The following is a 14,635-nucleotide window of genomic DNA, read 5'->3' as shown; positions in this document are numbered from 1 at the left end:
TCCTTACTGCTGTGACGTGTTTACGTGTTAGTCACGTGTCGTCACACGATGGCGTCTCATCTCGCGAGACGTATACGAGAAGTCGCTTGCTCTGTCAGCGGAAGAAAAACGCCACTTGAATCAGCGTAAAAAAAGATATCAACACAAACATGACAACCAGGGTGAGTATATCTCAAATGAACCTTTTACGAATAAATGCACTTACTTTACATACGGAGGAGGTTTAAAGTATTCTTTTGGAGGACTGAAAAGACTGGTGGCAACAAGAAGCACTTGTCATTCAAAAGTTGGCAACACCGAAAGCGGGATATCTTGTGCAGACCTTTTCTCTGCTAGTACGATTTAGCTGACACTTAAATGTGTTAAAATTGTCCCGGAACAGTCGCAAGAAACAATAGTTGTTTGTTTGTTTGTTTGTTTGTTTGTGTCTTATGTTGTGTTATTTTTTTTAATTTTGACTTCAAGATGGCGCCGCGAGAATGGCTGCCTTTCCAGCAGCTCTTATATTTTGTTCTACTTCTTCCTTTCATAACTTTGCTGCTGTGAATTGGGAATGTCTCCATTGCGAGACTAATAAAGGTTTTCTCATCTTATCTTATCATAACGCTTTGCAGAGTTGAGCAGTGGCTGTTGACGTCAGCAGGCTTTTTCAAGAGCTGCGACCTATGTCAACAAAGTACTTTGGGTCTCGGATTTGCATCTTTTAAGCGCAATACGACCATTCTTTGTGTTTGGTCTCAACTACTCTTCATCTTTCTGGGTTATTGTGAGACGTTTGTCGAGTTGAGTTGGTGAAGTTAAATGCCAGCAACGATTAACTTCCGGTTCAGTTGGCGTACACTTCGCACGTCATCACTTCTTCCCTTCCTTCGTTCATTCATTCTTCCCTTCCATCCTCACTTGCTCACTTCATTTTTTCCTCTATTCTTTCTCCCTTGCTTCGTTCCATCCATCCTACCTATGTTCTTGCATTCTTGCAACTCAGAAAGTCTGGTCAAGATGCAACTATATAGTTTGTCAAATTTTTTTTCTGACGTTCATTGATAAATTCTGTCCATCTTTTTTCAACAGCTGATGCAGGCGGCGCGATGCCCGACGGACAAATTGTCTATGACCAACTGTGCCGTCATCAACGAGAAAGAGCCGCAGTTTGAGCAGTAAGTTCTCCTATCGAGACATATGTCTGTTTCTTTATCGAATGCCGTCTTTCTCTGGCACCCATTTTACAACGCACGACCAAACACAAGCGTCACAAATAGTGTGAATGCTAAAATATTGATGATTAATGGTTAATTTGCTCTTCCTCTCAGACATGTGACTGTGCGCAACCTAACTCACAAGTATGTGTTCACCTTGAAAACGCACCCGAGCATCAACATGGGCAGCATCGCCTTCAATCTCCCACAGGTACGGCTCGGGACCCCGAAGCCTGCTTCGTGCCTTGACAAAGCTTGATCGCAATTTGTCATTTTTGGCTCTTGTCAGTCTGAAGCAAGCTGAAACACATGCTGATGCAGATTATTCTTTTTTTTTTTTTACCAGTTTTTCAAAAGGGACACGCGTGAGATTGCGTGTACCCCGCTATAAACCTTCGATTCGCTTCCTTCCACGGATGTGATGGAGCATTTTTGTTCTTGCTAACTTCATTGTCATATTACACTTTCTGGAGAATTAAACGAGGGTTGTGTGTGAACCCACTCTTGCTTGTAACAGAGTGCTTTTTCCCTCCTTTTAACTTGGCTTCCTCTTCGTCCATCTTTAACCCGGGCCGCTGCCTCCGCACCAGCCCAAAGGTACTGGCTAACCCTCTCTTCCTTCTATTCTTCCTCCGCTGGACTTCCAATCTGCTTTTCAAAGCCGCTAGCCAACCCCTCAGTGTTGTGACTTAGAAACAATAAAAGTCCACCTCGTGTTCTGTTTTTTCCCTCCAAATAGAGAAAATGGGCCGGTCTATCCATCGGACAAGAGGTGGAAGGTGAGTAAAAAAAAGATGCTGTCACAGGCCACTCCATTAGGTACACTTGAGATCCAATACAAGAGCTATAGTGTCAATCAAAAGTGAGGATTATTAGCCTTGATCGAGCTGTTGTCCAGGGCGAAAAATAGGTGACGAATTTAAGTACCCACTGTAAAATATTTTACTGTGTAAAAACATGCAGCTGTGACATAAATAGAATGTAAAGAATAACACATCCCCCTTAAGTTAAATGGACGCTGTGCTACTTCCTCTGGTGTGTGCGCCGTGGCCACCAGAGGGCAGTCTAACACAGACGTCCCTTTTAAAATAATAATTCCCTGTTGCTTGTAATGACTACTTTTTTTTCTAATTCTGACCGCAGAGTACTCTTTTGACAAAAATGACTTTAATACGGCACTGCTTTCAATTCCGCCACTCTAATTTTTCCGGTTGATGGTAGTACTGCTGAATTTTTGAGCCATGCGGCCTTCCCGTCAATCCTGAGGCGCAAACTCCCAATAATCCCGCTCAAATATGTCACACAGTCTCCAACTACACGTTTGACAAGTCCAAGCAGTGCGTCGGGTCAATGACAGTGGAGATCGATTTTCTGCACAAGAAGAACGCCGACAGCAACCCGTACGACTCGGACGTGATGGCCAACGACTTCATTCAGCAGTTCAACCACCAGGCCTTCACCACAGGCCAGCAGGTACCAGATGTTCATGCCTTTTCCACAATATATCCACGCCATTTTGTGTGTCTGTGATTTTTGCAGATGGTGTTTAAGTTTGGCGATAAGGCATTTGAGGTGCTGGTGAAAGATATGGAAGGCATGGACCCCAGCATCCTAAAGGGCGACCAGAGCTCGGTCAAAAAAGCAAAGGTGTTCTTTTTCTTTCTGCTGCCTTTGCAATGATGTCACGTTATTCATAATCATCATTCTGTGTCTTTCCCCCAGATAACTATTGGCTTGTTGCTGTCAAACAGTCAGCTGGTCTTTGAGAAGGCGGAGAGTTCCTCCATGACGCTGATTGGTGAGCCGTGGTTCTGATGTTGTACTTATGCCACAGCAATGATGTGCCTGGTGATGTCCAAGTAGTGTTTCAGAAAAAAATAGTCATGTGAATGATGAATTACTTTTCAAGTAGAAAAATCCTTAATGGAATGATGAGGGTGTAAGGAATAAATGAACGATTCGGAGCACAGCCGTCATCGCCCGGGATGGAATGACAGTGCCCTCTATGGCCACAAGAGGGCACCGTGCTCACATGTGGGCTGTTTTTTAATTCAGCAAGTCGAGGAAGTCGCCACTCAATTTCAAAGAGGAGTAGTCATGACTTAAGTTCAGCAAGTCATCAATCAACTTGTACAAAATATTCCAGTCGCAACACATACTGCGGCAAAGCGCAGTTATTTTTCCAAAACAAATGGCGCACTTTTGTTTAAAATGCAGATGGTCCAAACGCAAAAGTCATGTGTTTCAAGTGAAAGTCAAGACCGAGCTTGTCCTAAAACCGGCAACTCGCTAATAATGCATTTCAAAAGGTGCATGTTTGTCCACTGGGCGCACAGGGAAATCCAAGACCCGAGAGTCTCGCCAATCCATCATCAACCCCGATTGGAACTTTGAGAAAATGGGCATCGGCGGCCTCGACAAGGAGTTTTCCGACATCTTCCGCCGAGCTTTCGCCTCGCGAGTTTTCCCTCTGGACATCGTGGAACAGATGGGTGAGTTCCTCTCTGAGCGCCACCTGTTGCTCAGGCATACACATGACAGGCAGAAGGGCCAAAATAACTGTGCATGTGAGGGCAGACTTCAGCAAAATGATTTATTTAATTTATTTGAAGTAGAGTAACTGCTGTCAGCACTGGATTATCATGAGATGTCAAACTCCTTCATGGCATGTAGTAATCCTTAAATCCAAATGAAGGGCAAAGGCAGCTTTGAATGTGTCATCTGTCATAATTGGCGAGTAGCACGCAGGCTAGCGTCTGACGGTTGCCACATGATTCACAACATCTTTGTGACTCAACCGCCTCTCTTCCCGACACATCAGTCCTGATCCTCAGACTTGTGAGGACCTGTGCAAAAGAGACTTTTTTTTTTTTTTTTTCCCCTCCAGTGAACTCTTACTGATTCGCCATTCGGCCTTCGCCAAATCGACAATTTTGCACATGTTCCTGTGGAACACTCCTAAAATGACTGCATTGAAAAACGAGCGTGTATGTGCATCACTAAGTCGGCAATGTGGAGAAAAAAAAAAGGCGAGTGGCAAAGTAGTCTTTTTTTTTTTGCTTTTTTCCTACAGTATGTTACGGTGTTTGGTGATCTAATTTATTTCACCAGCAGAACAACTAAATGCAGGTTCCACTTTATTGGGTGTCGAAACTATGAATGTGGGCAATTTTAAACATTTTGTGCTGGGTGTCTACGATTCATGATTTTTTTTTTCTCTGTGCACGGTGGGTCTGGTGCCGAATCCCCTCAGTGTACACACAGACACACTCAAGCTGGCGATGTCGACCTTTAGCCGAGCGCTGGTGCGCGGGAGTCGGCCTTTGGTTGCGTCCAGCTGGCCGCTGTGCCGAGATCTCAAAGCCAGATAGCGCCAGATCTAATTGGCCTGCGTGAGAGGCAAAGGCGCTGACAGCAAGGGGGAATTCAGAGCGTGGGGGGCGGGGTCTGAAGCACACGCGTTTTGGGTGCGAGGCTTTGCTTTGCGAGGGAGTTTGACTCCCGCCGAGGTCAGCCGGGCTGCGCCGCCGAAGACGACTTCCCACCTGGCCGCTCCTCCTTCGGCGGTCGCAAATGGCAGCGCTGATGCTTATCAGCGAGCCTCTCAATTAGCCCAAATGTCGCAGCGCAGGTGCAAACGGCCGCCTGTGAAAGCCACACTGTCTTCCGAGCTGCGCGTCACGCAACGGCGCGCTGATGAGCCGCCGCCAGGGACCAAAGTCGGAGACTCGGGCGCTCAGCGCCTTTGCCAGATTAAACACCAGCGAAGCTTTTTTTTCTTCGCTACCGTGAACTCATGAGCGTGCTGTGAGCGATCTGAACCGAGCCAATTTCACATAATCAGTCACAATTTTTATTTATTTTTTGGTCTGATATTGGCTCATAAGATGTCGCTCTTGTGCAATATGCGCCTCGGCTTCATAAGGGTCGGGAATGGCCGATGGTCCTGTGTGTGCGCAGGCTGCAAGCACGTGAAGGGCATCCTGCTCTACGGCCCGCCGGGCTGCGGCAAGACGCTGATGGCGCGGCAGATCGGCAAGATGCTCAACGCCCGCGAGCCCAAGATCGTCAACGGCCCAGAGATCCTCAACAAGTACGTGGGCGAGTCGGAGGCCAACGTGCGCAAGCTGTTTGCCGACGCCGAGGACGAGCAGAAAAGGGTGAGGGCTCCGTTCCTCCCATCCACGTTCTACCGCGCGGTAGTCCGAGGCTTCGGGTAACCGCTTTGGAGAGTTGTCCCGACTCGTAGGGACCAGCTGGCCACCTTGGGTGTGTTCGTCAACTTTAGCACGTATGCTCTGACCTCGGCCCCATCGACATTGATGTGACCGCGTGAGGAGTCATTTTGCTAGGAGAGGACAGATCTGCCCTTTGAGCGGCGCGAGATCACGATGACTCTTCACCGTGTCGTGTGTGTGTGTCTGTGTGTGTGTGTGTGTGTGTGTGTGTGTGTGTGTGTGTGTGTGTGTGTGCAAGCGGAGGGCTGCTCCTCCTCCTCCGGCGGCGGCGGCGGGTTTGGATAGCGCGACGCTGGCGTCCAAGCTCAGTCTTCACCACCTAATGAGGCGCTTCTTTGACTTGCCCTCTTACACACACACACACACACACACACACACAGCTGCTTTAAATGCTGCACTGACAGCTGTGTGGATGGAGGGGAACCCCCCGCCCCCCAGCCTGTTGCCTTTCTCCAGTAATGATGAAGGATGATCGGAGCGTGACATTCACAAACAGTACCGCTGAGTGTCTTTTCAAAAGACAGTCACGAAGCTCAAATTTGAAGTGATGTGTTTTCCAAAGCGCATCTCCTCCTGTGCCGACGACGTCAAAGCAGACGCGCGTGGAAGATTCATATTTGAACTTTTGTGTCGGATGTGTCCCTCCCCCGCCAACTGTCCCTAGCTCGGCGCCAACAGCGGCCTGCACATCATCATCCTGGACGAGATCGACGCCATCTGCAAACAGCGAGGAAGCATGGCGGGGAGCACGGGCGTCCACGACACGGTGGTCAACCAGCTGCTTTCCAAGATAGACGGCGTGGAGCAGCTCAACAACATCCTGCTCATCGGTAACGCATGAACAAAGTAGTGCCCTGCTGCAACGCACGACCCCTATTTTGGTGGCGAGATGGCATTATTATATATGGTGTGCTCCGTCTGACTAGCCCGCGTCCTCCCCAGGTATGACCAACCGGCCGGACCTGATCGACGAGGCCTTGCTGCGGCCCGGAAGGCTCGAAGTCAAGATGGAGATCGGTAAGAGCGGAGAGAGATGAGGCTGGCCTCGGCACGGCGGCCGTGACGGCGCCCGCCTTCCGTTTTCAGGCCTGCCGGATGAGAAGGGGCGCGTTCAGATCCTCAACATCCACACGGCCAAGATGCGGCACTTCAAGTTTCTGGCCGACGACGTGGATGTCAAGGAGCTCGCCGCCGAGACCAAAAACTACAGCGGAGCCGAGCTGGAAGGCCTGGTCAGGGCGGCGCAGTCCACCGCCTTGAACAGGCACATCAAGGTCAGATAACAAACATCTTTTGGGCATGCGTGCGTTGGGAGTCGAACGGCAAACATGTTTCAGTCAAGTTGATGGTGAGGACGTTATCGATATTTTTCTTAGGTCATTGCGGCCATCTTTTTTTTTTTGTTTGTTTTCCTTTCTAAACCAAATCTGACTTCATTGATCCCTCTCCATGAAATTCACAGAAACATGGCGTGAGAATCATTTTAGATTGGGGTTGGGGGGGGAGTTAAAATGGTTTCAAAGCTGCAATAAAGGAGATATTTATCTCTAGCTTTGACAGGTCGAAGGTATGAAGTATCGTCTTCTGTGCGTGTGTGTTAGCATGAGAAATTGGCACTAAATCATTTTGAAGTTCAAGTCTACACAGCTGACAAAACATTTGAGTGCTCGCGCGCGCACACACACACACACGCTGAGCGCAGCAGATATGAGCAGGCGTTGACGTACAACGGACGAGACGTCTGGTGCCCCCGCGTTAGCTCGTATTCTTCGTCGGGGTCTTCTCCGTCTGACCTTTGTGCTCTGTGTAGTGGTGTGATGGAAATGTGCACATCTTGCTCATGCGCGTGCGTGCGTGCGTGTTAGGCCAGCAACACGGTGGAGGTCAACATTGATACGGCGGAGAAGCTGCAGGTCAGCAGGCTGGACTTCATGGCCTCGCTGAACAACGACATCAAACCCGTAAGTCTCAAATGGATTCCTAAACGAAGGCGCAGGCCGGTTACGGTTCCGGAGTGCGAGTGCTTGCGCCGGCTCCGGTCGTCCCTCATGTGCGGCGGTCCTCCGCAGGCGTTCGGCACCAACCAAGAGGACTACGCCAGCTACATCATGAACGGCATCATCCGCTGGGGCGATCCGGTGTCGGCGGCGCTGGAGGACGGGGAGCTGCTGGTGCAGCAGACCAAGAACAGCGAACACACGCCGCTGGTGTCGGTGCTGCTGGAGGGTACGCGCCGACGCGCACGCTCGGCCTCGGCCCGCGACGGCCGCCTGACGCGCGATTTGACGACGCAGGTCCGCCCAACAGCGGGAAGACGGCGTTGGCGGCCAAGATCGCCGAAGACTCGCAATTCCCTTTCATCAAGATCTGCTCCCCTGACAAGATGATTGGCCATTCGGAGATCGCCAAATGCCAGGCTATCAAAAAGGTCATCCGTTTTTCTTTAATCCCGAAAACGGAATCCCAAACTCACAAAAGGTAAAACGGCAACCCAGATGGATGATTCGATGTCTTAACCTCATTTCCTGCGGCGCATCTGATCATCACTTGAATTTATGGGAGGCCAAAGACTGAAACCCTCGTAGGTGCCGCTGCCGCTTGTTGATTCAGAGTTCTCTGCCCCTGTCAGATATTCGAGGACGCCTACAAGTCTCAGCTCAGCTGCATCGTGGTGGATGACATCGAGCGCTTGTTGGGTACGCGGACGGGCCACCGAGCCCCTTTTGCACCATCTTGCCGCTGTTATTTTCATTGGACTTTTTTTCACGCCGTGGCTCTCCTCCCAATCGCAGACTACGTGCCCATCGGCCCTCGCTTCTCCAACCTGGTGCTGCAAGCTCTGCTGGTCCTCCTCAAGAAGCCTCCCCCCAAGGTAAGGCTTCGGGGTGCCGGTCCGTCGGCAACAGAGAGAGGGCAGCAGATCACGCGTGCGCCAGCGGGTTAAGGGGGGCGGGGGTGCTGGCTTGGCCGCGAGTGGCATGAGAGCCACAGTTTGGCGAGGGGACGCTTGTTAGTGTTTGTTGTGCTGGGAGTGAATGGCGCAGGCCGAGAGCCGTCCCTCGCTCCGGCTGCGCCGGCGGCTGCTTGCCGGGTTGGTGAATGAGCGGATGGCGCGCTGTATAGCCGCATGTGCATGAGAAGCGGCGGGCCCAGCGGGGCGCCGGGGGCCGGGGGGGGGAGGCCGGGGCGACGCCGAGGAGAATGGGCTCTGTGAGAGAACCGGGACCTGGCAGCGCCGCCGCCTGTGTGGCACCTCATCTGCATGCAGCGTCGCAACCCCCCACGCCACGGGGGTGCAGCCATAATCCCCCCCCCCCCTACCCCCGTCTGCTCGCCACTCTCCTGCCGCTCCTTCCCCTGGTCCTCCTCCAGCTCGCCGGCTTAGCGCCGTTACAATTATTTTCTTTCTTCTCGGCTCATGTTTGTCTGTCGTCCTCGCGTCCTTCGGCCTCGCTCGCCCGTCCGTCCGTCTTCTCTCTTGCTCCGCTTCACGCGTCCATCACGCCGTCTTCGGCAGCTTTTCGCTCTGCGACGCCTGCACCTCACGTATCGCGTGCGAGTTCATTCGGAGCAATTTTGCCCACCGAAATGAATTGAAATGCCTTTCACCGTTCAAGCCGCGCAAAAATCATCCACACATTTTTTTTATTCTATAAAAACATAATTAAGCACAAAGGCACGTATAGAAGTCATCTGTTTCTTTTCAGGTGCGCTTGCAGTACGTACTGGAATACTGCTCCGTTTATTTGAAAGAAAAAAAAACGTTCACCTGTCTTCCAGGGTCGCAAGCTGCTGATCATCGGCACCAGCAGTCGCAAAGACGTCCTCCAAGAAATGGAGATGCTCAACGCTTTCAGCACCACCATCCACATTCCCAACATCTCCAGCGGCAAGCAGCTGGTTGAGGCCCTGGAGGTAACACACACACACACACACACACGGAGTTGTCTCCAACACACTGAAAAGTCAATTTGCCGCACGATGTCCCCTTTCAAGCTGCTGGGAAGCTTCCAGGAGAAGGAACGGGTGGCCATCGCCAACGCTGTCAAGGGCCAGGGCCTCTGGATCGGCATCAAGAAGTTAATCATGCTCATTGAGATGGCGATACAGGTACGAGAAAGTGAGAACAAAAGAGTATATATATACTGTATATATTTTTTTGCAGCCACTAAGGGTCCTCGAGGGTATGTGGGAATTCGCCCAACCAGTCTACATGTGTTTTGTGGACTTGGAGAAGGCGTTTGACCGTGTCCCTCGGGGAGTTCTGTGGGGGGTGCTTCGTGGGTATGGGGTACCGAACCCCCTGATACGGGCTATTCGGTCACTATACCACCGATGTCGGAGTTTGGTTCGCATTGCCGGCAGTAAGTCGGAATCGTTTCCAGTGAGGGTAGGACTCCGCCAAGGCTGCCCTTTGTCGCCGATTCTGTTCATAATCTTTATGGAGAGAATTTCTAGGCGCAGCCGAAGCGTTGAGGGCGTCCGTTTTGGTGGCCTCAGTATTGCATCCCTGCTTTTTGCAGATGATGTGCTGCTGTTGGCTCCTTCAAACGGGGCTCTCCAACTCTCACTGGAGCGTTTCGCAGCCGAGTGTGAAGCGGTTGGGATGAAAATCAGCACCTCCAAATCTGAAACCATGGTCCTCAGTCGGAAAAGGGTGGAGTGCCCCCTCCGGGTCGGGGGAGAGATCTTGCCCCAAGTGGAGGAGTTTAAGTATCTTGGGGTCTTGTTCACGAGTGAGGGCAGGAGGGAGCGAGAGATCGACAGGCGGATCGGTGCAGCGTCTGCTGTGATGCGGACGTTGTATCGGTCTGTCGTGGTGAAGAAGGAGCTGAGCCAAAGGGCGAAGCTCTCAATTTACCGGTCGATCTACGTTCCAACCCTCATCTATGGTCACGAGCTATGGGTCGTGACCGAAAGAACGAGATCCCGGATACAAGCGGCCGAAATGAGTTTTCTCCGCAGGGTGTCCGGGCTCTCCCTTAGAGATAAGGTGAGAAGCTCGGTCATCCGGGAGGGGCTCAGAGTCGAGCCGCTTCTCCTCCACATCGAGAGGAGCCAGATGAGGTGGCTTGGGCATCTGATTCGGATGCCTCCTGAACGCCTCCCTGGTGAGGTGTTCCGGGCATGTCCCACCGGGAGGAGACCCCGAGGAAGACCCAGGACACGCTGGAGTGACTATGTCACCCAGCTGGCCTGGGAACGCCTCGGGATCCCCCGGGGAGAGTTGGAAGAAGTAGCTAGGGAGAGGGAAGTCTGGGCTTCCCTGCTAAAGCTGTTGCCCCCGCGACCCGGCCCCGGAGAAGATGGATGGATGGACTAAGGGCATACAAAATTAATTCATCGGCTGCAGCATGTACACTCACCAGCCACTTTATTAGGTATGCCAATGCAAAATAGAAGAAAAGCCTGCTCGGGTGAACATCTGAACTTTATCAGTGGGACTTTGCCACCTATTTAATGACGGCCTCATTTTTCATCATCGCAAAACTGAAGGGGTGTGTCGAGATTTTATATTTACTGCACCTCGACGTGCGGCTCTCGACCGTACGATAGAATTCAATTATCGTCAATAAAAAAAAAAAAAGATGGAGTCAGCGGCAGCAGGTTGCACGCCAAGCACATCTGCGTCCCACCCTGTGCGCTCGAAGCGCTCGCCTCGGAGCTGGCGTGATCTCCGGGCGTCGGTCCTCCACATCTGGTCGCCAGAGCGTCCTCGCCGCCGCTCGCTAACCGCCGTGTGTTGAGTCCAATGAAAAATGCGCGCGGCTTCGCCCGATGATTTGTTGCGCACGCTTCCTGGTCGCCACTTCCACTTCCAGTGCGCCTCATACGTGACAACGGGCGACTGTCCAAGTGGCGGTCACGTGTTCTGACTCACGGGGACGCTTCCCGCAAAAGTCCCCGAGCGTCCCGCGGCGTCTTCGGGGGTGGCGAAGGGGACGGCCGGTTCATTGCAACATATGCGTTTCATTCATTGGGACTCCGCCCCCTCCCAGAGGTTTGTCACATGGCCCGAGTTGTGTGCTTTTATTTTATTTTATTGTTTTTTTTAACATTCCTTTATGGAATATTTGAATTTGGTTTTACTTCGAGGATTTTCCTACCCACGCTAGTTCTCGAATGCTAAGGTCTGATGTGATTGCGAGCTATCCCCCTTGGAGCCCCCCCAAAAACTGTTGCGAAAGCATGCTGTAAAAAGGCACCCGGATGCCGCACGTCTCTTGCCTGTGGGCCGTTGACGACGTGTCCGGCCTGCATGTTGCGCAATTGCTGTGGTGTGCGTCGTGGCGGCCATGTTTTGCACCCCCTCCCATCCCGTCCCCAACCTGCGCGTCGGCTCGGCGACAGGTGCTCCCTGCCGCGTGTTTTTTTTTTTTTTTTTTTGGATGGGCGAACGACTCCTTGTTGTTTGAGGATCAGCGGTGAAGGTAAACTGTTCACTTCCTCTTTCTTCTCTTGTGTGTTTTGTAGATGGAAGACCACTACCGAGTTAGCAAGTTCTTGAGTCTGCTGCGAGACGAGGGAGCGTAAGTGCTTAAAATGAATGAAACGGCCCATCTGTGCTAAATTATGTGGAGTCGCTCCGCTGTGATGTAACGTTGGGGCGGAAGTGCAGAGAATGCCTTGCTCTCAGACACATTTTCAGAAACACGCTACACAGACGCGGCTATTTTGTTTGCAAATATTCAGGGTAAGCTTTCATTTCTTTGGGATTGAATTATTTTTACGGCGACTGTACTCAACTGGCTTTGTGATTTTGGGCCCCGGAATTCAAACCCGAATCAAACCTTGTAATCATTTTGAACGCCGTGCCCCGTATGACCATCGTGTTATCGCCGTTTGCCCCCCCCCCCCCCCCCCCCCCCGCCATCCCTCCAGTCTGGGTTCGGTTGTGCCAATGTAGAAGGGCCGCTGCCACCAAAAGGGGCCCCGCAACAGGTGAGAAGCCACCAAACCTCGCGCCAAACTCAAGCCTTGACAATTTTTCAGCGAGTGGTTTGTAGTCTTGCCGTTGTTGACACGACGAGCGCGTCTCGGAGTTAATCAGTCGGCGTGTTTTGCCTCTAGATAAAGACGAACGTCCTCCTGTCGTGACATGTCCCTCGCACGCCACAAAAACCTTGCGAATGAGGGACGTCGACTGGATCTGTGTATATTGTCATCAGCGATGATCAGCGAGGTCCTTTTTTTTTTTAATTGAAAAAAAAAAACTAACAAACCCAAACACTCGTACTCCTGATCATTCCGCACACCTCACTGTCTTATGCTGGTTACTCACCTTTTTATTTTATGAATAAATTAATTGTCTGACTAAAAAGGAGTGAATCAGTGCTGCTGCTTTTTTTTAATCCACAAAATGATCTATACTTCTGCTTTTTTAGTACAGCATAAGAGGTAGTGTGATGCATTGCTGAAGCAAAATAGCCAAGACATGGTTGTTGTAGTTGTTGTTCAAATATATAATCTTGGTTCAGTCATACACATATATAATATATCTATACAATGCATAATAAATAATATTTAGAAAAACAGAACATTTACGATTATAAAATCAAAAGGGAATTATTCACTTTTACACCATTTGTACAAAACTTTGGATATAGCGGGTGGGGGGAGGGCCAGGAACAGGAACCCCGTGTGGATGTGTGTGTGTGTGTGGGGGGGGGTGCTAAGCTAAGCTAGCGCATGCGTCAGCTACATTTGCTCCACCATGTGTGCGAACCTTACAGGTCCACCCCGCGCCCCTCTTGCCAAAAGACCATCCCTCACTCACCTCCGCCATCTTGTGCCTCATCCGCCACACATTTGTGCTTTTGCATTTTTGTGGCCGAATTTCCAGAAGGATCTTCAGTGCCCCCCTGACCCCTCTTTATCATGAACAACAAAACTAAAATGCTTTTTTTTTTTTTTCCCTTGAGAGCTGTCGAGCAAATGTGATGAATGCAGCATATTTCTTCTGGGATAAATTTGACACTTTATGGATCCACGGTGTGAATTGAATCACCCCCAACCAGGCAAAAGTTTCAGAAATTGTCGTGTTTTGGCAAAAAACAATCTGATAGCCGCCGAGCGCTCGCCAAACATCTTTCTGCCTGCTTTGTGTAAAACGAAGCGTGCTGGAGCTTGACTTGAGTGCGCCACTCCGGTTGCTCGAGTCGCAGCGCTGCTCCATTAGCAACTGAAAAAGAAATCCTTTTTTTGCGATTCCTTCCAGAGTGGAGTTTAGCAACGTTTGGCTGAAATGTAGCGCATAGAATGAGCTTGCCTGTTTGCACACATGCTCCCTCCTGCATAGCTGCCGTCCGTCCCGGCCCAATGTCATTATGTCAGCAATGCGGTGGCCGTAAAAAAATCGGGCCGCCGCAGCGTCTCTCGTCCGCTCAGTAGTTTGAAGACCCGCAGTCCAGTTCAGTAGTTCACGCAATGAGACCCGCTTCCCAGGCCACCCGCTCAAGTCACTTTTTTTTTTGTTTGCTTTTTTTCTAGAGGTTGATTTAGTTTTCAAAGCAATCATTTTACACTACTCACAACAAGTAATTGCATTTGGCTTTCGGGTGAATTTTCCCCATGAACGTAAAATGCACTGTTTGAAATCTTTCATGGCCGTTTTTTTATTGTCTCGGTATTTTACTGTTCTTCGACAAGGAGCTAAACAGGTGCTTGACATTTGCAGATTGATTATTTAACGCCCAGCTCGTCTTTGAAATTCCCGTTTGTGAATCACCGGAGTAGCTCGAAGATCACCGCATCGCTTTGGATTTGAGATCAGCACAACTTTTGAGTCGAAGATGAGCTCGGATGATCACAGAGTCATCGACATTTGGATTGTTGTTGACGAAGAGCATGTTGCGCAAACGGGAACCGAAACATTGAACGGTTGCAGTCACCTGTCGTTTTTCGAGTGCATTTTAGGCTCATCCTGAAATTTCACCTTAAAGTACAACACCCCTAACTTCTTTAGGGGTAGCAACGAAGGCAGCCGCAGCGGCTGGACACGTGAGGAGTTAGATACTTTTCTTAAAATTGCAAAGCAAATAGTTGCGTTTGTTTTGACTGCATTTGTGTGTTACTGTACATGTGGTCGGCACAGAGGGGAAATAAATAAAGACAATGGGGGAGGTGGGGGGGGGGGATGGGGGGAGGTCAGAAGCAGTCCACCAGGTCAGTTGGGTGACGAAGCGCGACGGGCTGTGTGCG

General features: G+C 50.6%; 1 protein-coding gene across 1 annotated transcript; it reads left to right on the top strand.

Moving 5' to 3' along the window:
- Positions 1-43: 43 nt before the first annotated feature.
- On the top strand, positions 44-12,758 carry LOC147190181 (vesicle-fusing ATPase-like). The gene is made up of 22 exons (XM_086138923.1): positions 44-161; positions 1,072-1,157; positions 1,311-1,407; positions 1,936-1,975; positions 2,503-2,669; positions 2,736-2,843; positions 2,919-2,994; positions 3,533-3,688; positions 5,157-5,356; positions 6,099-6,264; positions 6,377-6,451; positions 6,521-6,708; positions 7,300-7,395; positions 7,504-7,660; positions 7,729-7,862; positions 8,064-8,130; positions 8,227-8,306; positions 9,215-9,349; positions 9,431-9,544; positions 11,909-11,964; positions 12,317-12,376; positions 12,506-12,758. The coding sequence occupies exons 1-21, from the start codon at positions 150-152 to the stop codon at positions 12,339-12,341; spliced, it is 2,235 nt and encodes a 744-aa protein (XP_085995049.1). The 5' UTR covers positions 44-149; the 3' UTR covers positions 12,342-12,376; positions 12,506-12,758.
- The last annotated feature ends 1,877 nt before the right edge of the window (positions 12,759-14,635 follow it).

The sequence above is a fragment of the Hippocampus guttulatus genome, chromosome 19 (assembly GCF_054856545.1).
Source record: "Hippocampus guttulatus isolate MCC_2025c chromosome 19, RoL_Hgut_1.0, whole genome shotgun sequence".
NCBI lineage: Eukaryota > Metazoa > Chordata > Actinopteri > Syngnathiformes > Syngnathidae > Hippocampus > Hippocampus guttulatus.
This window is presented reverse-complemented; position numbering and strand designations above follow the sequence as displayed.

Bases quoted from the DNA above. Each gene is read 5' to 3' on its own strand.
- LOC147190181 (XM_086138923.1), top strand. The intron at 1,976-2,502 runs GTGAGTAAAAAA...TATGTCACACAG, and splicing joins CATCGGACAAGAGGTGGAAG to TCTCCAACTACACGTTTGAC. The intron at 11,965-12,316 runs GTAAGTGCTTAA...CCATCCCTCCAG, and splicing joins CTGCTGCGAGACGAGGGAGC to TCTGGGTTCGGTTGTGCCAA.